The sequence below is a fragment of the Cylas formicarius genome, unplaced genomic scaffold (assembly GCF_029955315.1).
Source record: "Cylas formicarius isolate icCylForm1 unplaced genomic scaffold, icCylForm1.1 PGA_scaffold_12__32_contigs__length_19106922, whole genome shotgun sequence".
NCBI lineage: Eukaryota > Metazoa > Arthropoda > Insecta > Coleoptera > Brentidae > Cylas > Cylas formicarius.
Window position 1 is genome coordinate 8,658,521 of NW_026844225.1, and position 26,751 is coordinate 8,685,271.

General features: G+C 33.9%; 1 protein-coding gene and 2 long non-coding RNA genes across 4 annotated transcripts in view; 2 read left to right on the plus strand and 1 right to left on the minus strand.

Annotated features, from left to right (window-relative positions):
* LOC132708683 (uncharacterized) overlaps window positions 1-16,994 on the plus strand; it is a 45,101-nt gene extending 28,107 nt beyond the window's left edge. For both annotated transcript variants that reach the window (XM_060681174.1, XM_060681176.1), the window contains exons 9-11: window positions 2,842-3,311; window positions 9,028-9,220; window positions 16,835-16,994. In XM_060681174.1, coding sequence (XP_060537157.1) covers window positions 2,842-3,311; window positions 9,028-9,220; window positions 16,835-16,962 — 791 coding nt within the window. In that variant the 3' untranslated portion in view covers window positions 16,963-16,994. The remainder of the gene's footprint in view (window positions 1-2,841; window positions 3,312-9,027; window positions 9,221-16,834) is intronic.
* A 774-nt stretch (window positions 16,995-17,768) lies between these two features.
* On the plus strand, window positions 17,769-20,009 carry LOC132695594 (uncharacterized). Its single transcript, XR_009617858.1, has 5 exons — window positions 17,769-19,183; window positions 19,254-19,408; window positions 19,511-19,608; window positions 19,671-19,772; window positions 19,873-20,009. It is a non-coding gene; the product is annotated as an uncharacterized LOC132695594 (long non-coding RNA).
* A 928-nt stretch (window positions 20,010-20,937) lies between these two features.
* The window catches only part of LOC132708584 (uncharacterized), a 72,534-nt gene continuing 66,720 nt past the window's right edge, over window positions 20,938-26,751 (minus strand). Inside the window, exons 2-3 of the long non-coding RNA XR_009619997.1 lie at window positions 21,989-22,649; window positions 20,938-21,057 (exon numbers count right to left, since the gene is read on the minus strand). This is a non-coding gene — a long non-coding RNA (uncharacterized LOC132708584). The remainder of the gene's footprint in view (window positions 21,058-21,988; window positions 22,650-26,751) is intronic.

Sequence of the window (26,751 nt, forward strand, 5' to 3'; positions counted from 1 at the left end):
ATATATACAACTTTTTATGTACCATCATTGATCTGCCTTTATTATTTTTAATAGTACTATTAACACTATCGACCTTGACAACAGTATATGAGCCATTAAACGAAAGGGCTAATTTCAGTCGTTTTTCATTTATTTACCGTATATTCCAATTTAATCTTTAGACTTACTATCCAAGAACGTTTTACGAATTTTCTTTGCTTTTGCTAGATTCATCAGCTCCTTTCGTTCCAACTTCTGATACGCTACTATATTCATAGATGATCTCGTATCTTTGATCATGTGCCACAAGTTTGACTATGCGGATAACTTAAAGTGCAACAAAATCGGTACTGATTACAGGAGTCTCTAGGTCAACATCAATATTGTGTACCAACAATAAATTGCAAAATAAATGGCTTCCTACCACCGCACAAAAACTGCTCTAGGGTATGGATGGTACTATCCTGACTAAACTTGTCACTGTAAATGATCTGGCACAATACCAAAATCTACTATTAAAATATAAATGTAATGTTGGGAACAAGCTTGATTATGGTATGGTCACCAATATGTAACTTCCACGCTCAGTTCAAAGGGGGTATAAGCATAGACATTTTCTTTCTAATTATTCCTGATGCTGCGAATCAAATGATCATTTTTTATAAAACAAGCCGTCCTTACTCCAGGAGACCTGGTTTCACACAAGTATAAACATTCAAAAACACCTACACCTGGAGCGGTAGGTTCTCCCAGAATAATATTACTTAATAACCTAAACGTAGACGTAGAAGATGTGTCAACCGATTCGGAAGAACGATTCCATTGGGTTGTCGGATTAAGTTTCTAATAACTGCAGCAGTTGTTGTTACTGTAAACTGTCATGGCACTTCAAAGAATTGAAGTTGTCGCCTTTTTCCATATCTTCTGCGAACTCTTCCATAAACCAACTTGACTGTTCACTGAAAACGCTCCGATTTCATTCCTGACCCCAGTAACTTCATCCTTGATACCATGCGAGACGTAGGAAACTATAACAATCAGGTGTTAAAGAAATTCATTAAAAACGAGGAAGGTTTTTTAATCATACCTTCTGTAGCCCATAATCCGTAATTTTTCAATAAAAATATTTCATGGATATCGGTAAGCCTGTAGTTATTTCCGATGGTTGTGCCGAAACATTCTCTCTAAGGGCACTAAGCCTTAGTGCCTTAGTGTCTTAGAACTTTTCTTGTGATCGAAAAATAGTATCTCTATTTCGATCTTTTGGGTGTGTTATGAATTAACAGGCAAATGATAATTTTGCATAAGTTTTTTGTTTTTCAAAATGACCTAAAGTGAATGTACGTTAGTCTAGACGTTAACCTGATAATTGCTAAACATTGTGTAAAGTTAAGTAAGTTAATTAGTTTTAATTGGTGTGATTAAAATTTATAGGTATTAATATAATTCCAGCACAATGAAAAATATATGCAATTAAGACAACAGGGGTATATATAATTTTGCTTTTTATGGCAGACGGCTCTTGTATGATGGTAATTGCAGCAGAAAGAAGATTAATATATGTTTGCGACTTTATCGTTATTCATTTAGGATAAGAAACGGGATTGGTTTCGCTTGCTATTAGGGCTTTAGTTGTTTTCAAGACGCTGCTTCCACAATTAAAATAACATTAAATTAATATTTCGTAGAACTCAAATTATAATGACATTTGAGGGCTATACTATGACAAATTTGAAATGCTACATGTTCATGTAAAGAAAAATGCAATTTACAATAATGTGCACGCAAAAAATGTTACTTGTTACTTTTAAAAAATATAATTTTTCGGAAATACCTACGCTCGTATAAAAATTTTATATCTCGGTAACGGTAGGTCCAATGAGATCGCCATTGCTACAGAAATGATCAAAGTCGAAAAAAAATTTTTTTTGTCTGTTTATCCGTTCTCCGTTCTCGTCTTTTGATTTTACCTGAATAACTTTCTAACCGTTGGAGCTACAAAACTGAAATTTTCCTTCTTTTTAACCTTCCACGAGATACATAAGCTTGTAAGAAACGGCCTCGATGCGACGCCGGCATCCATCTTTTTTTTCGCGATTTTCGACTGTTGTTTGAACATTGCTGTGAAACACGATAAGTGTCCGAAATTTGAAGCAATCGACTTCATATTTGGCAGCTTTGCCCCGTGACGGAACCTATTGAAACTGGTGGGGTGCTGGGGGGTCAGGAAGTATTTTTAAAAAAATTAAAAATGGCCTGTGCAAGGGCCTACAAAAAAGACCATTTTTCTAAAACAAGACCGACAAAATTCTTGAACCGAAGACGCAGAGGATACAGGGTGCGCCGTAAATTCCAAAAAACTGAAAAATGGGTCCCCCTATTATTGAAAATTGACAATAATTTAAAATCTATGTTTTAGATGTCAGCTTTTTTACATGACTATATAGCCCGTATAAACAGCTAAAACTTTTGTATTTGAGGTTTTTATGTATTGTGCAGGGTGTTCGCGATACTCCGTGCAATATTAAAAAACGTAATAAGTGTCCCAAATTTGCAGCTACCGACTTTTTCTATTTTTGAATTTTTTTTTGGTTATTTTGGCTTCCAGATAAACATTTTTTCCTCCAAAACCATCCATCTGATCGGAAAAAATTTACAACCGCGAAGCGGCTTCCTTTGGAAATAAAACGCTGATTCGCGCTATTTGCGACGAACTTGCCTCGCCCAGTGACGATTTTTCAAAAGCAATCTTGTTTTTGAAGTATCCAAGAGTGCCACAAGTGGCATCCTTCAAACTTCACCATTTAATTTTCTTCATATTGCGTCTGGTTTAGTCTGCAGATGCTTTTTTTTTTGTTGCAGGGCCAGTCACACTGACGTTGTCTAGAAGTCTCGAGACGATAATGTCATATTACCAAAACCGAACTTTTATAGATTGTTCCTCGGGACCAATAAAACCCATGGGACAAGCGATATTAGTATTTACATCCGATGGTCGTTTGACCGATTCGGATATCACCAGATCGGAGCAGGCAGTGACTTCTATAAAATCAGCCTACCCGCATACTAGTATCGTTTATGTTAGCCAAGACAGTGGCGGAGTGTTAAAGCAATTCATTAAAGACGAGGAAGATTTTTTAATCGTACCTTCTGTCGATGTCCTTTCCACGGTTACTTTAATAACAGAAAAGTTAAGTACCGTGCCGGCCAGCATCGTAAAATTTTATTGTAACCATTCAGATGTTCGATTTGAAGATTACCTTACACCTGGTTTGGAACGGGTATATGAAGTTCATCGCGAGTATATCAGAAGTGGCTACATCACCTCAAAGGTAAATATTTTATGACCAATACATTCCTTAGATTGTCAATTGCTAGCCAGTGTTAAAATGTCGTGGATCAATTTTGAATTTTTTAATAGCCCAGTAGCAAATAGATGTAATATAGATGGATGGATTTACCGAGGCAATTACTTTTGCAACCGATTGTTTCGACCTGTTTTTTTTCTTTAAATTCCTAGGCAAATGATAGGCCTGAATTTATAAAATATCCAATTATACACGTGAGTTTCGTGTCCCACGGATCCGAGCCACTTCGGGCATTGTTTCAAAAAATGTACACCGAAATTAACGGTCGTAGAAAAAGTATAGTATGCAACAAGTTTGGTTTACCTCAATTGTTGCATAATGTACTACGTTTTTCTTTATAGTAGCTATATGGTTATACTAGTAAATAAAAAAACTACTTTTATATATTTTTAAAAGGAACTACTGAGTGCTGAGTGTTAAATTTTTGTTTCTTCTCGAGGAAATCAATTGTAAAGTGATATATTGTACCAACTTATTTACATCCGGCATAATCGTTTGATCATACATAATTTTTTAAATTCATTTTTAACCTGTCCGCTTTTGTTTAAAATTTTTCAATAAATTCTTGAAACTTGACGAAAAAATTTTTTGAAATTCTTACATATATAGTGTGTATTTTACCCAATGTACTAGATAATTTTATTTGAAGTTGAGTAATGTCTGGCGCAGTAAGGAAAATTCAATTTTATCAAATTATTACTATAGGAACAAATTTCTGTACTACATAGGGTGTAATAAAAAAGTTGCAACGCAAATATTCTTTGGCTAGGAGCGTCTTTGTACGCCTTCCCATTGGAGGGCTTTGTTTTCAATATACAGGGTTGCACAATTACATTCTTCAAATGCACATTTATTAATATCTCCATTAATTAGAGTAATTTTATGCTTAATATTTAAGCTAGGATTAATTGTGGATATAGTTTACTTCTTTCATAGTTGCCAAAAAAATCTTAACACAAGGTCAGATAAGTAAATATATCTCCTAAAAATTTTGACAAGATGCTCTACAAAAAGTTAACTTCAAGTGAAAATGATTTCACATAGATTTCCCATAAACGATATGTGGTGTGTGTATTATATGGCAAACATGGCAGCCATTTTTGTTGTCGATCGCTTCGTTTGCCAGCTCATAAGTTAATTAGATACGTGTAAGTAAGTAGTAATTTCGTGACTCGTAAAATTTCATTTCATATTCTTGTCGTACGCGGCAAATACGTGTTTTAGCCGCTTTCCCAGTGTACATAAAAACCAATGGCACTGAATGTAGAGGTAATATGTTAAACAGAACTTATAAAAATTCATAACAGCCACTAAACTAGTGAAAAATTAACATTCGTGTGAAGTTTAGTTTCAATGCAGTAAACCAATTCACTTCACTTCAATGAAAATCACGTTTCTGCATCGAATATGGGAGCAAAACTCACTGTCATTAATTGTGTGTGCTAGTGGAAGCTCTTATAGAAAAAGTATTCAACTAGTTAACTAAGTTGTAGACTTTTATTACAAACACATATTTTTTCTTTCAAAGAAAATTTGTTATTAGTATAATATTTATTTATTATAGAGGGTATTGTCCAACCTCTCTCACAAAAGGCGACAAAACCTCTAACAAAAGGAAGGAGGACAATTCTCACTTAATTTTAAGACGCGTTTTCGAAATACAAAATTAAAAAATAAATAAATAAATTTTGTGCGTTTTATTTTTATTATTCAATGGTAAATGATATTCCAATTATATACTCTAAATTGTGTCTATTCTAAATGTTTCAATTAGTTCACTGGCGGAGATGCGGGAATCTCACGTAAAAATTAATTTTATCTCTTACGATATGACAGTTAGCAATCATTTTTAAGGCAGGTACAGCAATAGTCATTTTCATTATTGAAAAACTTTGACCGATGTTCGCTAAGTAGTGTACCAAAATTCCTAGTTATGTGTACCAAATATCCGCTAATTAATAATTTAAAGAAAACGCATAACATTTTATTGTTAGAACACCCTGTATTTCAAAAACGAAGCGGCATGGAATTTATTAAATATTTTCGTGTTAAAATTAAATGACAATTCTCCTGTTTTTGTCAGAGAAGTTAGGAGACATCCTGTGTTATAAGTATTGTCATAGAAAATGTTCTGTAAAAATACAATAATATATATAGTGTCATCACATTTTTCCATCCGTGAATCAATACGTGAGAATATATATATATATATATATATATATATATATATATATATATATATATATATATATATATATATATATATATATATATATATATATATAATGTATATGTATTTAGGTAGAAGTAAAGTAGCATATAACGTGAAAAATAAATAAATAAATGCTTAAAAAAAGGGCAGGTTAATGCATGAAATATATATGCGTTTTTAATAAATTTCTGCTATCGTTTTTTGAATTATTATGTTATGTTATGGAGAGTCATTAGAAAATGAAAAGCTTCCTCCGTCATGATTTTGGTTTATTGGTTCAGACCATATAGGGTGTTTCCTTTGTATACTGTTTTGCCTTGTTGAAATTGGCTTGTTCAAAAAGTCCGGCAATATGCGAAAAAAAAATTTAAAATTCCACGCGAATTTGAGTCGCTGCGTTGCGGTTTACCCAAACGTTTTGAATGTTAATGGAATCCAAAAGGTCGTATTCTTGACGGCCGAAGTTGCATTAGGAATTTTTTAAGATCTATTACGGAATATACCTGATTCGAATGGGAAATTTAAGTTAGCGGGGTTTAAGACAAAGTGGAATTTCGATTTGGTTCGAAACTAATTTTTGTTTAATGGTTTAAAGAAATGCCAACGGGGAAATATTTAGATAGTCGGGATAAAAGAAACCCAGGGTGACTATCAATGAAAAATTAGTCCAACGCTCTAACGTAATGGCAGCAGATTTTATTAAAAGATGCAATGAAGATCTCAACAGCACCAACGCCCTTATTTCATCGTACATCATTTTAACATGCCCAAGATCCAAATTTCATATATTATCAGTTGTCAACTTTGCATAAAAAAGAATAAAATTATCTTATTTATATATGAAATTGACAATAAGAAAAAAAAATTAAAATGATGTAGAATTTTGACACACGCCTCATATTTTTTCATCCGAAGAAAATTTGTTATTATTATAATATTTATTTATTATGCGGTGTGTTGCCACACTGACAACAGAAATGAGGACAATTCTGACTTAATTTTAAGACCCGAATTGTCTCTTCGTTTCGAAATACAGAGTGTCCAAAAGATATATATACCTAGCACATATGTACTCATACTTACTTTCCCTAACACAAAAAAAACGAATAGAACTAAAGATAACGTCACTAAAGATATTTTCAATAATCCGGGTATAAATTGTTTTGGTGTCGTCTGGTATTTGCAAAATTTCATACCACATAAAATAACATCTACTTGCAAACTGTTTTTGTTGCGTTTTTCCTCCTCTCGTATCATCAACGAGCATCTGCATGGTTCGCAGAAAATCAGTTGGGTTAAAAATTAATAAAAATGATGTAGCCGAAATAATCGATTACAAATTATAAATATTAAGTAACTTTAAGCCAAACTAATGCTGCCTGTTTTTTTCAATGTTAGGGTAAATTTTAAACTCAACCTACACAGTAAGTAAATTTTTTATTTTATTATATATAATTAAAATCAACCAAGATCGCAAGTTAATCCACACATTCACATTTTTCTTTTTTTTAATAACATTTTTGGTTCATTTCACAACACGAATTTGAGTATATGGAATCTCTGTAGCAGAAGGACTTTACTTTAACAAGCAAAATTCACAAGGTTTTCCATAGCAGTTTTCTGGTTATTAAGGGAATACTGGCTTCATGTCCAAGCTCTATCAAGAACTTTTGTTGGTTTTTCAACGCTTTTTCCGTGTGGTTCTACTTAATCTGTCTGCTTTCTTTCAATTCAATTCGTTCGTTCAGTAGTTTTCTTATATCGTAAAACTAGGATTATCACGTCTAAGTTAGTCATCTACTTTAAAACTAATATCCGCGAATAAGATTTCATGCTGGCTTAAGAAGATTCGTAAATTACATACCACGAAAAGTCACCAGATCTAAACAAATTACAAGATCAGACAACCAGAGGAGAAGTGATAGATATGATAAATGAAGCCATAGAAACGGTGCCGCAAGAATCTCTAACCTCAATAGATCGACAATGGGAATGGTTTGACAAATCTATAAAAGATACAATGGACAGTAAATTGAAATCAGATAAGAAACCCAAGGAAAAAGTATGGATAACAGAAGAAATTCTGAATCTAATGGAAGACAGAAGACAACAGAAAGTCCGAGGAAATAAGGATGGCTACTTAAGAAATAAGACGGAAAATTAGACATGCGAAAACGGTGAACTTCTCCAACGAATGTGCGGAGATTGTACAGTATGAAAGCAGACATGATGACTTTAGCCCACATAAGAACATAGCAGTGTGAATAAAGTAATTGACAAAAATTGAAGCTCAATCGTTCTAACTCAAAGATGTGATATGAACTGCGATGTATTTATGTGCTTTATCGATTTCGAGAAAGCGTTTGACGCAGTGCAATACCAAAAAAATATTCGAATACTAAAAACAACAATAATTGATGACAAGGACTTGACAATCATTCCAACCTCTACTGGCATCAAAATACATATGTGAAAATAGGAAATAGTATGTCTGAAACCATCTCAATTAGAAGAGGGATAAGACATTTCATTCTGTCACCATTGTTTTCCAATTTATACTCGGAGACAATATTCCAAAAAGGAATAAAAATAAATGGGGTAACAATAAAAAACATATATATATATATATATATATATATATATATATATATATATATATATATATATATATATATATATATATATATATATATATATATATATATATATATATATATATATATATATATATATATATATATATATATATATATATATATATATATTGATGATTCCGTTCTACTCCTAGATCAAGTGATAGCTTCACGCAACCGTTACGATCTTAAACTTAACATGGCTGTAACTAAAAAACCGAATATATATGGAGGACTATGGATCGGCCAAAGTAAAATGAAAAGGTTCAAGAGAATTAAATATCTGGCACAATTATTAAGCGAGGACCGGGACCATTCACTGGAAATAAAATCCAGAATTGAACAAGCAAGAGCAAGGTTCATATGCACCAAGAAATTGATGTGTGGACACGAACTTCTTCTATTCTACTGTATGGAGTAGAATCTTGGACTCTCACAGAGACTACCTTAAAAAAGCTGGAAGCTTTTGTGATGTGGGATGTGGGCGGCGCATGTTGAGGATAATTTGGATAGATCGGGTCATTAACATAGAAGTGGTGAACAGAATGAAGGAAAATAAAGAAGATTAAGATTATGAAACTCTCATACGTTGCTAACATTCGTTAAAAAACGGATACGGCACATCAAGAAAACCGCGAATTATTAAAGCCTCTTTTTTACTAATATTGTGATATTACTATGTATACTAACATTATAATCACAGTTTAGGCTATAGATTAAGTGCATGCTAAACTTTTTAATGTGTTGCAATATATCGCAATTTCCTTAAATTTGGTCGTACCCAGCGAAACTTTGCCTTATTATTATTAACATAATTATTTATTATTTTTTTCAGTTCGTTAATAACGACTACGGCGAAATAGACATCTGCAACATCACCAGTCGGACATCTCCTAATAACAGAGCGTGCAAAACCGTACCGGTTAACGATGAGATCAGTTTTAAATCCGGTGATTTGTGTACGCCAGAATCGCCATGCGATGTTCAATATTCAGTTACCGCGAAAAATAGCCAAATAAAATGTGCAGGTGGGCATTCATCGCTTCTGGAAATATAAATCCATTAAAATCGCTTCGAAACGGTTCGCGACACTGTTGCCATTTTAACGCACGGGTTGAATAAAAAAAAAATCCAATCGTAGCCGCTATATGGCGGAAAGGAAAGTCGCCGGCTCTCGCCCATATTTTTAAAATTACCGGACGCTTTCTCCAGTCGTATGGCTGAAGTTAGATTTGGATTCGGATTTGCGAATATTACAGTGGGCCAGTTCGTTATTTACCTTAATTAAAAGACGTATTCCTGTGAAAATGCTGGGAAAAAAAGCACGGAAATATTGTAAGGAAAGTCCCAAAAGCCATATTTAATGTTGCTATACAGAAAATGACCGCTTTTCGCTTCGCATCACCACAAAATAAATTAATTTACTTACTATTTCCCAAGCTCGAAAAAATATAATGTTGTCCCAGATATTCAGTTAGACTATTAAATAGTCACTTAGGTGAGCTTTAAAATGATGTATTACTCAACCACGTTGAAACGGTCGGGAAGATATAAACCCACCCCCAATATTGAAATAAACAAAAGTTCGATATATTTATTTCGCAATCGCAAAAAAATCTGACGTTGTCAGAGATATTCAATTAGACCATTAAAGAGTCAGTTGGGAGAATTTCACAATGATGTATTACTGAACCACCTTGAAATGGTCGGGAAGATATAAAATTCATTATTGGGGTAGTTTTACATCTTCCTGATTGTTTCAAGATGGTTGAGTAATACATCATTTTGAAGCTCACCTTAGTGGCTCTTTAATGGTCTGTTGAATCTCTGGGACAATGTCAGATTTTTTTGAGATTTCGAAATAGTAATTAAATTATTTTTTGGGGTGATGCAGGCGGAAAAGGGGTTATTTTCGGTATAGCTACATTGGATATGGTTTTTGGGAGTTCCCTTACAATATTTCAGTGCTCACTTACCCAGCATATCTACAGGAATATGTATTTTTAATTACGATAAGTGACTAATTGTTCCACTGTCATATTTGCAAATCCGAATCCGAATCTAACTTCAGCCACATTATTTCTTGAAGCACGAAAAGATCGTGTCACGTGATCGGTTTCCTCCTGTATACCAAGTGGTCGTAGTTTCTGACGTAACGGCTTCCAAGTTTATGAAATGTTATTCCAGATTAAAATTCTCATTTAGCTTTAACCCCGTCCATTTCTTTGTAAAGCCTGGCACACACCATGCAATTTCTGTATAAACTTTGGGTCAACTTTAACTGCTGTCGATTTGGATATGTTTATTTTTAATTGTGCTTTTCAATTCAATTCCTATTACAAGGATTTCTAAATCGTAATGCGTACTTAATTCTCGCATCACTTCTAAAAAAACACCTACTGCCCGAAAAAATTCGATGAAATAAACAAAATTAAATTAAGATGTTTTAACCTGATTTGTGAAACATTTTTCTGAAATCCGGTAAGATGAGGCTAACTGCTCAATTAAAATACTGATGTTTACGGTAGTTGGTGCATGTTTCTTAATCACATGTAGTCCTATTTGTAAGTCAAACAGTATACAGGGTAGGACAAACAATACAAAATTAAACAAAATGTTATTGAGAAAAATTGTTTAGAATTAAAAGTTATGCCTAAATATGAAAACAGGGCCTACTAAGGAAGTTTTTTTGTCTGAAAAATATTAATAATTTTTCTATTATTTTTTAAGAATTAGTTTAACGACTGGCGCAAATTATTCAAAGAAGTGCTTGTTCTAATCTCATTTTAATTGTAAAATTAACTAAGATTTTTAATTTTTTAGCGAAACACAAACGTATTTAAAAACACATAAAATTTTTATAAAAATTCTTTTGAAATCGTCAAGGCATATATAATTATAATATTTATATTAAGAAATCGTCATTTAAATAGCAAATATTGTGTTTTAAATAATAGTTATTATAAAAATTTACTGATGAAGAGAAACTAACCACGAAAAAAACTAAAATAAATAAATAATAACATTAATATTATGGCAAATTTTGTGAACATAGCTTCTTTTGACATTCTTATATTCCGACATTTTTTAAGAGGGGGTTTTCCTCCAACAGCTTCCTGAACTACTTTCAGTTGATTCTCTTCATTATATACAGCTTGACGACATTTATTCCGATTGTATTTACACTCTAAAGACCATGTCTGTTTGAAGTGAGTTAAAATTCTACGAACAGTTGAATAATGAATATATTTTTCTATTCCCGTCTGTAAAATGCCTAATTACACACCGATCTAGCGTGCGGGAAGCGTTACTTTACCACGTCAGTTTCGTTTCCCACGAATCCGAGCCACTTCGGACATTTCCGGGATTTTACCGCATGAATTTGGGAGCAATCGGATGTTTTCGGAGATATTTCCCACGCTTTGAATTTTGACGTTTGTCAATTCTGACGGTCATGTCAGTGAATGTATTCGTGTTGTTTTGCGCACCAAAAACTAACGGTCGTAGAAAAAGTATAGTATGCAACACGTTTGGTAAACTTTTTAACTCACTCGTTTATAAAAAACTCGCTCCGCTGCGCTCTGCTCGTGTCAAATAAACTCGTGAGTCAAATGCCGTTTACCGCATTTGTTGCATAATATACTATTATCTGGATGTCCGTTAAAGATATCTGATCTCCACATATTAAAAGTAACTGTGCTTTCTCAGGTAACGTCTTGCAGGAGGTATTTAAATAAAATGTCTTAATAATCAAGCAATAATAATTAATTAAAAACACATTTGTCTAAAATTTTAGTGATACAAAGTATACATTTACAGGGTGTTTAAAAAAGCCACAGCAATATTTAAGGGGCCGTTTCCGACCAATTTATGAAAAAAATTACCATAAATATAGTTTTTTCAATTAATTCAAATATATCTTCAAGGATTTGGTAGCGTTGTTTCTTGATTTATTGATGAAAATGTACTATCAACAGTGTTTGTAAATTTTTTGTATGATAAATTGTTCGCAAATATTGTTGGAATATTGAAAAATACTTTTACGATTAGCGGACATGCAATAAAATTGTTTTTATTTTTTGTAGTAGTTTTAGTGGCTCGATCTTACGGAAGTGTCGAAATGAAATTAAAGCCAGTGGCGTACATGTTGACCGATTAATTATAGAAAAGTTTCCGCCTTCCTCTTACACCGCTGTTTATTATTTTTTTAATGAGTCCCTTATCAACAGCATTGCCAAATTTCAAAGAAATCCGTGAGAAGATATTTGAAATAATCTAAACTTGGAAAAAACTGTATCTTGGAAACAATGTATTTCAGGATCAACATTTATATCACCTTTTTTCATAAAATGATCTGAAGAAGCCGCCCCCTTAAATATTTGCGGGTCTTTTTTAAACACCTTTTTGTGAAAATCTTTCTCAGAGGCGTGGCAAAAGTGCCATTTTTTTATATCGTATATCAGAACATATTTGCTTTGCAAAAAATGCCCAAATGGTTCAAGAACAATTCATCGTTCGATATTTTTCAAAAAAATTTCAATGAGCAGATTCTTAAACAAAAAATTGTTTGGTTTGTTATTTTTGGAGAACGTGTTTTATTTTGACTTTAGATTTTAATAACAATAGGGAAAACAAATTTGAAGAACGCATTTGATGCAGGTTCATGTTGTAGCTTCAAAAAGTAAATTAGGAAATAAAATGAACAATTTTAAATAGGCGTAGAGAATGAGAAAATAAGTTCGATGTCGTAAATCTTCCGTTTTAATACTTTATTACAGCTGTTTCGGCAACACCGTGCCTTTATCAAACACAAAATATGACTATATTCCGACACTTATATATCAAAACAGGTAGTAATAGATTTTTAATTCCAGGTGTAGGATTATAAAGTTCAATTTAAGAACGGAGACGCATTTAAATCCAATTGGTCATTAAGTAATAAATTCGAATATCTCATTTTGTTAATCTCCATAGCTTCCCACAAATTTAGTTTTTTGCTTTTTGAATGATTACATAAAATATCAAAATTATGCATTTCTAAATTTAAATGAATGGCATTGTTAGAATCCAAACTTTTATTTTTATACGCCCTTTTATGTTCGTTAATGCGTTGCTTAAATGTTCTACCTGTTTGTCCGATATAAATTTTGGGACCAGATCCACATTTCAACGGGTAGACTCCGGATTTTTGAGTTTTTCGTAATTCAGTTTTATTGTTTTTTAAAAAATGTCCTATGGTGTTTTCAGTTTTGAAAGCAATATTAATATCAAATTTAGATAGATGTTTCGCAATTTTCTTCTTTCTATGTATTTTATTGTTTTATAAATTTTGTTTTCGGTGTTTAATATGGGAGAGATATAGTTCAGAGTTATTTAAAACTCTTTTTTAGTTGTAATCTTATCTTCAAAGAGGGATCGTAACTATTGTTAAAAGCTATTTGTTTTATAGTATTTAATTCTTTTTAAAAATTTTCTGTACAAATTGGTACATTAGGTAGTCTATTGATAAAAGCATAAAAGGCACACATTTTGTGTATAAGGGTGATTTGAGTTATTATGTATTATTGTGTCCGTGTGTAAGGGTTTATTCTGGAACAAAGGAAATTTTAATAAGGGAAAAGTACACAAAAGAATATTGAATTATTGTATTCCAGAGAAAAAAATACATTTAAAGTAATTGCGGCAATTCTAAATACTAGATATTCTTTATGTTTAAACGATATTTTTTTGTATAAATTTTAAGCATCAAGCCAATATGATTCGTTAATCATGTATAAACAATTCCATGTACATATTATCAGTAGCATTTGATTGTTATAATTAATTCAAATTCAAATGTTTTTATTAAATTTTGTTGAACGTTGTTAAGGATCAAAATTGAAAATCCACCAAAATAATCATGTCCGTTGAAAAAATTGGCTTGTGTCATTTATAACAGCAATGTTTGTGTCGGAAATTGTACAGTGTCTACCGGGCTTAAGAAATTTGACGGAAATAGCGGAGTTAAACAAGTTAAAATCGTCAGTTTTCATATCGCCGCTAGTAATATTTAATTTTATTCGTTAAGTTTCGAACGGGAGTCAAAAGCTCGAACTTTGCAATTTAAAAATAACCGGTAAACCGGGTTTTCAACGGGCCTAGTTAGTTTTCGACGTAATACAAATGCGGTAAATTGAATTCCCGTTCGAAAACACAATTTTCGAGTGTTTTTTTTTTGTTTTTTAATTTGATTTTCTTCGCCGCATAATAAAAGCCCTCCATAAAACGACAAAAATCGGCGGTATTCTAAAACAATAACTAGGTTGACATTTTTACGATAAACTTTTTAGGGTTCCAAGGTTTATTTGGCTTTTTTCTTTATAACGTAATAATTTTTGTGTAACTAGTGCTTAAACTGATTATTAATATCCAAGGTGTTATTCCAAATTGATACACATAGTATTATATACCATATTTTATGCCTGCAGAATAAGTAAAGTACTTACATGATTTCAGAATCATTTATTAATATCTAATATTTTATTTCTAAACTAAAAAATGTGGATATTATTTTAGTACTTTGGTGTACTCAATTTTTTTTTATAAACGAATTGAAACTAATTCTTTGGCACTTACCTTAGCAACTTGTTAAAAAATCACTAACACTTGATAACATTTATACAGTGTGTCGCAATTAAGATGACCCTATCTAAATAAAAACAGATCTGAAGTTTTCCAGTCACACAGGTTGATGATTTACATTTTTTAAGATATTAAACTGAAATTTAAATTTTTTTCAATAAAAATTTTTCGATATTTTGATTCGCGTTAAAGACATCGGAAAAAATTATTTGAAAAAGTTGAATATGATTTCTACTCCTATCTCCAGTTTTTTCATTATTTTGGTCAATACGTAAAAATTATTAAAAGTTCTTTTTTCTTATTTTATAAGTTATGGACGTGGGCATGTAGAGAAAAATCTCTTGATTGTGGTCAATTTGATAGCGTAATTCATGTAATTTAAATTCTTCAGTAAAATAAATAACTAGTAAAACAAAGGAACAATTATTTTATTGTAAGAAAACGATATTTTTTAGTAGGTAGCTAATTGAATTTAAGATATTAATTGAAACAATAATTGTCATAGTACAAATGACAATTTATCAAAAGCCTCTACTAGTCCTTCATTTATTTGAATACAATTTTCAATTCTTTTAAGATTCTGTCTGGCTAGTCGTCTAAGTTTTGTACTTGACAAAGTTCATCTCGATTTCTGGGCTTTGTTTTATAAACTTTATTTTTTATAACTACTAAAAAATGAAAATCTTGTGGTGTAATATCAGGGCACCTCGGAGGTCATTATTCAAATGGACTCCCTATCCAGCGCATAGGAGATTTTTGGTTGCTTTTGAATTATCTAGCTGGAATCACATATCTTGTCGCACATTGAGAGGAAGATTTTCTACAGCATCCTAGAATTCCCCATTAAAGAACAAATTACCTATTATTTGGTAATAATTTTGTGTAGGTATTGACGAAAATAATGAAAAAATCAACTTTTTCGACTAACTTTCTTAAATTTCAATTCAGCAAAAATATGAGGGTGTCTTCATCTTAAATGCGACACCCTCTACAATAGAAAATATCAAATTAAACTGCAGGACTTTAAAATATCATATTTAGTATGTTTGAATTTTTTAAAAATATCATATATAACATCAAACGATTAACGTGATTTTCAAATAATTTCTGATAATATGATATATTCAGTTTTGCTATTTAAATAACGATTTCCTAGTAGGCCTATTTTAATTGTCAATGCTTTGGCTCCTTAAAAAGATTTTTTATAAAATTGTTATGTATTATTAAACAACACTAAATTTGCTAAATTGATTTGATTTTGAATAATTTGCGACAGTATTTAATATTATCAACAAAAAAAAAAAGAAAATTATTAATATTTTTCTTTCTATATTTTAGCATAATTTTTAGTTCTAAACAAATTTTGATTGAATTTTGCCCATTTTTTAAAATACGGGTACTTTGCTCTTGTGTTTTTTTTTGTAATTTTTTGCCTTTCCCTGTGTGGTGTTGTTTGACTTGGATATTATGTAACATCAAATGATTAACGTAATTTTCAAATAATATTATTTATTTATACATACGTGGGGTCAAATTTAAAAAAATCGATGTGATGTGAAACCTTTTTTTTGACTTTGTCAACCTAGTTTGGGTTAATTGACCTTTGTGCGGCGGTAGTGTTGAAAATTTTTAGTTTTTTCTTCGCAAAAATATAACATTTCTCAGCCCCTGTCGATGTGAACGTTTTCCCAAATAGGGTAGCGCGATTTTACTAAAGGAACGATTAGATCGGGCGACCTTCTGTTTCCTTTTAAAGTGAACTCAAGTGTAAAATGTAAATTAAGTCGCTGTAAATTTTTATTAAAATCCGGCATAAACGTTCGAGTAAGTAACCGGATTGAAAATGTTTCGGAATTAGCATCGTCGAAGAATTCCGTATTATAATTGAAAATTCGCGTCCAAATGACCTTTTAAGGATACATTTCACGCGGACAGTTATTCATAAATAATTGTGGTTTCTGGTTTGATCTGCGAGAAAAAAAAAGCAAAGTGATATACGCATGTATCTGGTCTTTTTTTAGAAAATGACTGCAGGTATCCAGATCAGGTGCGGGTTATAATAACGTACACTTTCTCGGCGAGCGTGAAGACTAGTTTCCCACTAAACCAGTTTGGAATATTGTTAATAATTTATATGTGGCTGTATTAATGCGAACAAATAATTTTATACTTAACGTCTCAATAAGCATTAAAACTTTATAATATAAATCGTATTTTTGGTGTTTTCGTACCTTGTAATTGATTACGAAAAACACGTGGGTCACCTACAGACCCGGACGTTCTTAATCTGCGCATGATGCGGGCAGAATTGGTTTTAACTCCGGTAACCTAGCTTTATGACGTCTAAAATCACTCATACAGCTAGATAACCAAAGAAAATATCAATTCTGGTGGAAAGTAATCGCTAAATAATTACCTAAATACGTGTGAAAATCCGCACTGGTGTCACGTGGCCCGCACAAACTCACTAATAAATAGAAGGATCGTTCGTACATTATCTGGGAAGGCACTAAGCGAAGAACTGACCAAGCATTGCGGACTATCAAGTGGGCCGTGGCTTTCCCCATCGATATTCCGTTTACAATCGGTTAGGAAAACCAGTTTCAAAAGCCAAGCCTCAGTCTACCCCGTGTGACACTACGTTGCCAAACTTTCTAGTCTCAAGGCAATATTTGGAAACTGTTTCTTGTCGTTAAAATGTTAACCACGGCGAGATGAAGAACTTATCGTGGCCATTACGATGTTGGACAACTTTTCTGAAGGACTGCTGCTGCGCGACTATTCCCTCAAACTTCTTTCTACATATTATTCCCCTCTTAATAGAACCCATCTATGACGTCAACAGATTTACCTGCTCTACCTCTCTGTCTATTAAATCCCAAATCGGTTTCTTATTTTTGTGCAATGTAGCGACCATAGGCGTCGCGGATAATCTGTTGCGATTAGTAATATGCGCACTTTAATCTCACCACATTATACGCAAAATGGTGGAATGTGGTGAACCAGATTTTGATGTAATCACAATTGGAGGGCTCCAAATGAGTAATAAATAGAAAATAATTTACCCAGTATATGAATATTGAAAATATTGGACCTACGCACCTGTCAACAACATACAATTCCGTATATTGTGATGGCCGCCATTTCGCACCTAATATTTGACTCTAAACCGGCCTAGGTATTTTTTTATCGGTAAGTAATAAATAGTACATGTAAATGTGTTGTGCAAATAATTTTGGAAAAATGATGCCTGAATTCAAAGTTAAGTTATTTACTTCAATTTTTTATATGTTCATTCTGCTAGGTTCCAATATTACGTTTTTCCTTTTGATATCTGCGCAAAAAGATTCTTGATAGTCGATTATATTATTTATTATTATTTAAATACAGGGTGTCCCATAAGTAATGGTATCTTAGTCCAAAAGTTGATATTAACCGAGTTACAGGGTGTCAAATTTGCAATTTCAATATAGAGAATAATTTTATGACCTATGTACTTTTCGTGTATTTGATACACCTGTTTAATACAAAAACGGTATACCTCTTAAATTTCGCCATTTAATAGAACAATCTCATGTGAACATGTTTAATGTAAGCTCTGACTAACATAATCACAATAAAAATACAGTAAAATAGTGAAAAGTAGACCCTGACGAAAACAGACACCGTAAAACACTTGCAAAACTAGGCCTTGACTAAAACAAATGCGATCACTTCTGGTGAATTTCTTTGTTGTTAGTCAGTCAGTATGTAAAAACCGAAGGTCTCAGATTTTAATTGGACACCCTGTACATGTCATCGATTTGTTGTTTTCTCAAATTCCTTTAAATAACTTGTATGTAAGCGGTCTTGCTGTTTCTTTTATTAAAAAAAAATATTGACTACCTTTTACATCTGTCTCATTCACTATTAATGCTGGCGTAAAATTCAAATCGAACGAAGAATTTTGCTTAGAGTAATGAGTATCAATATTTACCGCGTTTAGGTAAATACTGGTTTAACTCATCTTAGAACTGTCGATAGTTTGTAAACTGAAAGTTTGTAAGTCGAAGAAACGAGCTTCCATCGATTCCATAGTTAATAATAAAGAACAGAAACAGAGATTGTGAGACACACTCAACTGTGATTACGACCTATCTGTAAGTAACAGGGTATTATATCCGCTTTTGTATCACCTGGTGACACGTAGATTTGCATTTATTTAGTACTTGACAATCACTTCCAGCAAACCTTGCCCTATATGTATGATTAAATGAATTGAAGAACCAGCTCATAAAAGGAAAACCTCATAAATGAAGTTCGACATTGATATCGACATTTTAACTGTCATCGGTACGTAGTGGGATCCAATACAAATGGAAGCAACACAGGTAAGATCGACATTACACTCTGAAATTTGGAGCTTCTTTAAAATATTTTTGTTTGTTTTTTCGTCCCCAGGGAAAATTGAAGTCATTGCAATCAGAACTGTCCATCCCTCGTTGCTAATGCGAATATTGTGTCAAAACCAGGAGAAGATTGCTGCGACAGACGCGTTCGTTGGAACAACGACCAGCGTAGCAGAGGGATGCAGTGTAACCACAAGGGAAGAGAAGGTATAATCAATATTTCACACTGAAATTGATGCCACTTTCGGTCTTTGTTGTATGTTTTCTTCTTTTTTATTTACATGTCTAATTTGCACATCGCTGTTTCAGATCTTGGAGTTTCCAGGATAATAATTGAAGCAAAGAAGTTCCCAGAAATTTGGACAACAACCAGCTGCTAGGAATTTGATATGGTGTGGAAGGAGCAGGTATGATTGACATTGAATTTTGACTTTTTTTTACGTTTCTAATGTATACATCGTCGTTTCAGAAGCAGAAGCTACCTGAAGATCTGAAGTTCAAAGTTCGTACTGCAATACGCAGATAGTAGTGACGTTTCTCTGTTCTATGAAACGGAAACTTAAAAAAACTGGTGCGTAGCAAAGTTTCAAATGATGTCTATTTTTCCAGCTTTATTTGATGTGTTTACACTATCAGATTCAAATTTCTAATTGCTACGTTGTTTGTTTCAGCACTTCGAGTGGAAACGACTCTTCGATGGAGAATACCCGGTTTTTCCGATCACCACACCCAAGATGAAGACGATGTTCAGCTTATCTTAAAACGATAATGTAAACCATAAATTTATTGAATATATTTATTTGCTTTACTTAGCGTTGTTTCAAAAAGACATCTTCCCGATGAAGTATCAGGAGTAAAATCCAAAATTTCAGCTCTTCTAACAAAAATGGGTAAAAGATAACTGATTTTGTGAAATTAATGCAAGTTTTCTTGACAGTTGGTGGATGTCCTATAATTTGAAAAATCGTTACTCCTGATACTTTTCATACCTCCTCACAACCTCTGCTCTCCTGGTAGAAATCGGCAATTCAAACAAAATTCTTGGAAATGGCGCCCAAAATTTCAAGTTTCAAAAAGTTTTCTTGACTAGATGGTGGATGCGCCATGATTTGAAAAAATGTTGCTCCTGTTACTTTTTATACCTCCTCGCCACTTCTGTTCTCCTGATAGAAATCGTCAAATTTCGAACAAAATCTATTGAAATTGTGCACAAAATAGCACACCGTTAGATAAGCGCATCCACCATAAATTTAAAAATGTTCTAGAACAAAATAGAATTTTGACAATTTTTACGGTGTTGTCAGATTGGGAAAAATTTCCTGGAAAATTTGCATTAATTAATTTCTTTATTAATTATTTTATGTAGAAATCGATCGATTTTGCTATATTTTGCCCATTTTTATGAGGAGAACAGAAGTAGCGAGGAGGTATCGAAAATTATCAGGCGCGCGAAGGGCGTGACCAAATCCGACCAATCAGATACTTGGGAGCCATTTTGGAGCGGAGCTTATTTAGCTTGAACCAATGAGAACATTTTAGAGATTTTCATGGTGGATGCGCAAAAATATCAATTTGTTCCTCCTGATTTTTGATTCTCCTTTCGTCAAACTTTCAACCAGATGTATTATTTTCTTTCTTAGAATAGTGAAAAAGAGCGACGCAAAACGACAGCGAATAACAAATGCGTGAATTTTTCTGATTTATTGAGAAAAATAATTACAAAACAATAAAAAATTGTACATTTCAATTTATTACTGGCGATTTCTGTGCTGGCCCCTTTTCCTGGCCCTCTGGAACGCGATGGTGAACTGGATCGACGAGTGCTTAAGGGTTGTTTGTCCTTCAAATCCGAATAACTGGAAATAAAAGTAAATTTATATTTAAAAACTTCCTTCCCCCAAAGTCTGTGAGTATGTGAGTAAAGTGTCGAGTACTTGTGTGCATGTTGTAGGACTGGGTCTGTGTGTGCGAGTGTCTCGCATATTTGTGTGTGTAGGTACGAAACGGAGAATGCGTATGCCAGTATGGGTGTGGAGCTGTGTAGGCCAGTTATGTGTGGCTGTGAGAGAGAAAGAGAGAGAATGCGTATGCTGCGTGCGTGCGTGGGTGCGTGTGAGGGTGAGTGTGGGTGTGCGTGGAGGGTGAGTGTGGGTGCGTGCGTGAGGGTGTGCGGGTGTGAGAGTGTGCGCGTGTGAGGGTGTGCACGTGCGAGTGCGGGTGCTAGTGTGAGTGCAAGTGTGAGGGCGAGCGTGCGTGCGAGTTTGAGGGCGAGTGTGCGTGCGAGTTTGAGTGCAAGTGTGCGTGCGAGTTTGAGTGTGAGTGTACGTTTGCATGTGCGTGTGTGCGTGCGTGCGTGTGCGTGTGCGTGTGTGTGCGTGCGTGGGTGTGTGTGTGTGTGCGTGCGTGCGTGCGTGGGTGTGTGTGTGTGTGTGTGCGTGCGTGCGCGCGCGCGTGTGTGTGCGTGTGCGTGTGTGTGCGTGTGTGTGTGCGTGTGTGTGCGTGTGTGTGTGCGTGTGTGTGTGCGTGTGTGTGTGCGTGTGTGTGTGCGTGTGTGTAAGCGTGTGTGTGTATGCGTGTGTGTGTGTGTGTATGCGTGTGTGTGTGCGTGTGTGCGTGTGCGTGTGTGCGTGTGTGCGTGTGCGCGTGTGCGCGTGTGCGTGTGTGCGTGTGTGCGTGTGTGCGTGTGTGCGTGTGTGTGCGTGTGTGTGTGTGTGTGTGTGTGTGTATGTGTGTGTATTTGTGTATTGCGCTTTTCCAACTTGACTATATTAAGGAGGATTATCTTACCTAGTTGACAGAAGGCTGCTATTAAAATGCTGATATCGGCAAGGGAGTTCTTGTAGAGGTTCTTCCGACGTTGACCCATCTACGATCTTCCAAGAAATACTTTTGCTGTTTAGCTTAGCTTAGAAAATCCTTAAATAATAGTAAGTATATATGATAATGCAAAAAGCTTTCGCAACACTGAAAAAGGCCGTATACTTATTTGCCTCCGACCGTAAGCTGGCATCAATATCAAATCTAAAGAACAAAGAGCGATAGGCTCATATAAGTTTGTGTTCGTGTTTGTACAAATGTATATATGTGTGTCTTTATGCGTATCTGTGGTCGAGAGGTGTGTCCGTTTGTGTATGTGTTCAGTGGTGTGAGTCTATGTGTGTATCGGTGTGTACACATGAGTGTGTCGGTGAGTGATGTGCCACTGTATGTGTCTCTCTGTGAGAGTGATCATTCACCCCCGACCAGAAATGTTTATATCAGTTTGGGTTTTTATTATAATTTTGTCGGAGACATCAACTTCATCAAATTTCTTTAGACGATAAGAGTAAATTTTGATTAACTCTTGTATTAGATAGCCTTATGATTAGTACACGTGTTTCTGGCGGACAATACAATGTCAAAGGTTTCAAGTGAAGACGCCTTGTCTAAATTTCCTGACCGTTGATTTCTGAAACAATAGTGTAAAGACATCATTAGAGCTAAAATTAACTAACAATACAGCATACATTTGGAGAGCGCATTAGCGCATGACCAACTCAAAAACGACCGAAATCGAAAGTTTAGTCCAAATTCATTTGTCACCGTGGTATTGACAAGATCAGTTTATCTCTCGAAGACCCCAGAAATTTTGTAAGATAGAGAGACCAATACCATTATTCTCAAACTTAAAGGACTCTTATTAGTACTTAAATATTTAATAAACTTTTCTTTTTACATTGACATTAACAGGGTTAAAATAAAGCTCATCTACGGAGTTCGATGATATTAAAACAGTAATACTATCTACTAACATTGTAATATGCTTAGGATTTAACCATTCTGACAAAATCACTAATAACCAGTAAGCTCTGAAGAAGCCAACAGGATGATTGGCGAAAAGTCAGCAAAAACCGAAGCAGGAGGCATCCAGAAGTTTTGTAAAAAGTACTACAGTAGCCTGTGGAAGTTTCTTTGAAAAATTAACCAGTATGGACATATGCGGCCAAAGCACAGAACCCTGGGGAATACCGATAGCCTTTATCTAACTAGAAAAAGTTGCGCTGTTAAGTTTGTTAGGTTCAAAAGCATTTTTGAGACAAGATCTATGTCAAGACTAACAATCCTGAGTAATAACTGAGGTCCAACCCAAAGCAAAAAAAAAAACAGACTAGAAGGGAAGATGTTAAAGCTAATAGTCGGTTTTCATTGCGACGCTAAAAGTACCGATAAAAAACACATTCTGCACCATAGTAACTTTTAAATCTCTACAGGAGAACATCTTTTAGCATGTTATCAAAAAATGCAGGTCAACTATTACACACAAAAATTATTAAAACAGAACTGTACGAATTTCCAGTCTCGTACAGTTTAACCAACGTAGAAATAGGAAATCATATGGAAACATAGAAAATAAGATTACACAAAAGTGCCAAAATGTGGAACCGAATAAACATAGATTTAATGAACTTTATTAAAACAAAGCAACGTTAACACTTGTCTTGAAATGTCCTAAATAGTATGCCAAGAATAGGCAATCGACAAAAATGTTATAACACAAATTAATATTCCGGCCTGTGTGGAAGCCGTTTATTTCTGTCCCAAAAGCCGTTTTATCATATTAATGTAACGAATCGGCATCTTAAGATAAACCGAGAAAAGTTGCGTCCATCCAAACGGAGCCAAAGAACATTACCCACGATACATTACCATAACCGGTTTGAATCTCCAGGACCCAGTCTAGTCAACTCGTATATAAAATGGTCCATTTGCGGCATACATGTCGTTTTAATATTAAAACACTCTCTTATTTTGCCGACGAATTCCACGAACGGCGATATGAAATGCGATGGGATTAACATACGCACGTGAACGACCTTTATTAATTCTTTAACGAAAAATGTTATCGGCCCCTTAGTGGAACAAAGATATACCGAGATAACTGGGTAAAAAGAGAGGAACCCCGTCAAAGATTTTAGCGTTCTAAATAAATAATAATCATAATAATAATAAATCATTGTCATATCAACGCTATGTTATATGACACAGAAAACAGTATAAATGGCTTAAGGGTAATAGAAAATATTTATTACATGTTTACCTAAAGGTTTGTTTTGCTTTATTAATTTTGTTAAAATCGGCCTTCATAAATTGTTCAAATGAATCTACTACATTCTGCTTCCTAACTCGTTGAGTATGTTTTCACCCACCAAAACAGTCAACCACTAGAAATTAAAAAAAAAATAAAATAAAGAAGATAGTGATGCCAAATGCTATGGACTAATTTTATAAAACATGTCGGTGAAAACTCTACGCAACTCAAAACAGATCTCCAAATGCAACTGTACATAAAATATAAGTAAAGTTAAGAAGAAATATTATTATTGATTATAACCATAAACTCTCGGTTTTGTATAACTCAAAAATCAGGCTTCAAACTTCATTTAACATATTTTTTTCTCTAAAGAACCGCAGCAAACGATTTTGAAGGGCAACAAAACTTTTGACAAGTAAAATAGCCGAGTGTAGCGCCCTATATACAAATAAATCGTTAAATTGAGTGTCGTATCCCAAAAGAAATCCTCAATTTGAAAATTTTGTGAAAATTACATAAAGGCGATTGAAGGAAAATATGATTTTGCCCGTATGATTATTAATGTTTGGGAAAATTAAAGTCAAAAGCACAAGTTGAGGACTAAAATAAAAAAGACAGTAATACCAATACCTACATTATAAAACATGTCTATAAAAACTCTACACAACTCAAAATAGATCTCCGAATGCAACTGAATATAAAATGTAATTAAAGTTTTAGAGTAAATTCTATTATTTATTATTACTATGGACTCTAAGTGTCGAATAACTCAAAAGTTAGGCCTTGAACTTCATTTAGCATTCCTTTTTCTCTAAAAAACCGCACGAAGCACAAAAAAGTTTTGGCAACGCGATGAATAGAAAATGTGATTTAATTTATAACTTTGACATCTTTGTGGTCGTATTATTATAAATGCTTGGGAAAATCAAACTCAAAAGCACAAGTCGAGGATTAAAATAAAAAAGACGGTGATACCAAACTTATATTATAAAACATGTCCGAAAAAACTCTACACAAATCAAAATAGATCTCCGAATGCAACTGAATATAAAATGTAATTAAAGTTTAGAGTGAATTGTATTATTTTCGTATAACTAAAAAGTTGGGCCTTGAACTTCATTTAACATACTTTTTTCTCTAAAAAACCACACGAAGCACAAAAAAGTTTTGGCAAGGCGACTTGCAGGCCTTTCGGAGACACCCGATATATTTAATACTCTAATTAGGATAGTTAAAAACTCCTTATATCGATAAATAAGTTTTCTGACTCATGGTTTTTTTTTTCACTACCATAACTTTGCAAAGTAACAACAATAAAACAAGAGCGAAGTTGTATGTCGCGCAGTTTGACGGGGGAATTTAATTCAAACGAACCATAGGAGCGGCGGCCTCGGATATTCAGCAGCCTCCCGCACTGAAGCTATTGTACTTTAGGAATGCGGTCTTAGCTTGGACAAGATGGACCACCGCAACTTCGGAGGGCATGAAACAACCTGATCGGCCGGTCGGCCGCCTGGTTCGACCTGCTCTCCTCTTTAACTGTCTTTCGGGCCAACGAATTCCAAATTAACAAGGTAGACGGCACCTTTGGGTCTGAAGATCAAAAGTCGAGATGGCCAGTCGAGAAAAATGCCGGCGAAAGAGAGGTCCGCATTTAAACAAATTGCTTTGCGATATTCAACGTCGAAGGCATCGATTCTCTTGGATATTGTCGATGATTCTCGCCAAGATGTTAAAGAGAAATCAATAATGCCAAAGTTTTTCAATTTTGAATGAATTAAACGCTAATTTAATATTTACAGTAGAAAAATACAAACACAATTTTACCCATTCATTAATCTATTAAGAAAATTCTCAACTTATAACTATACGTTAAGATTAACCATAATAGAAAAATATTTGTAATATGGCGGGAGTCATCTGATAGTGTAAGTTGGGTGGGTCACCTTGTTACTTTCAAAAAATGGATAAAATCGAATTTTTCGAAAGTATACGTGCTTGGCTATGAAACTCATATCTCGGTTGGTCCGAGGGGACCCCCGTTGGTACAGAAATGATCAGCGTCGAAAAAATTTTTTTTTTATTTTCTGTTCTCCGTTTCTCTGTCGATAGGGCATTAAAACGCCATGACTATTGACCCATTTTATCTACGGCGTTCAAATTTGCCTCCTTTAAACAGCCCACGGGGCACATAAACTCATGAAAAATGGCAGCGATGAGACCTCGGAGTGTATTTTTTTTAATGATTTTTTTCTGCCTTTTGGACATTAATCTGAAATACGATGAGTGTCCGAAATTTGCAGCTATCGACTTGACTCCCTAACGAAGCCTATTGAAACTAGAGGAGTTGGGGGGTCGGGAAGCGTTCTTAAAAAATTAAAAAGCGCATTTGTAGCGGTTCGAAAAAAAAAACATCTCTCAAAAACGATACATACGATCGAAAAAACTCTTACACCAAAAGACGCGACCATGATGATTA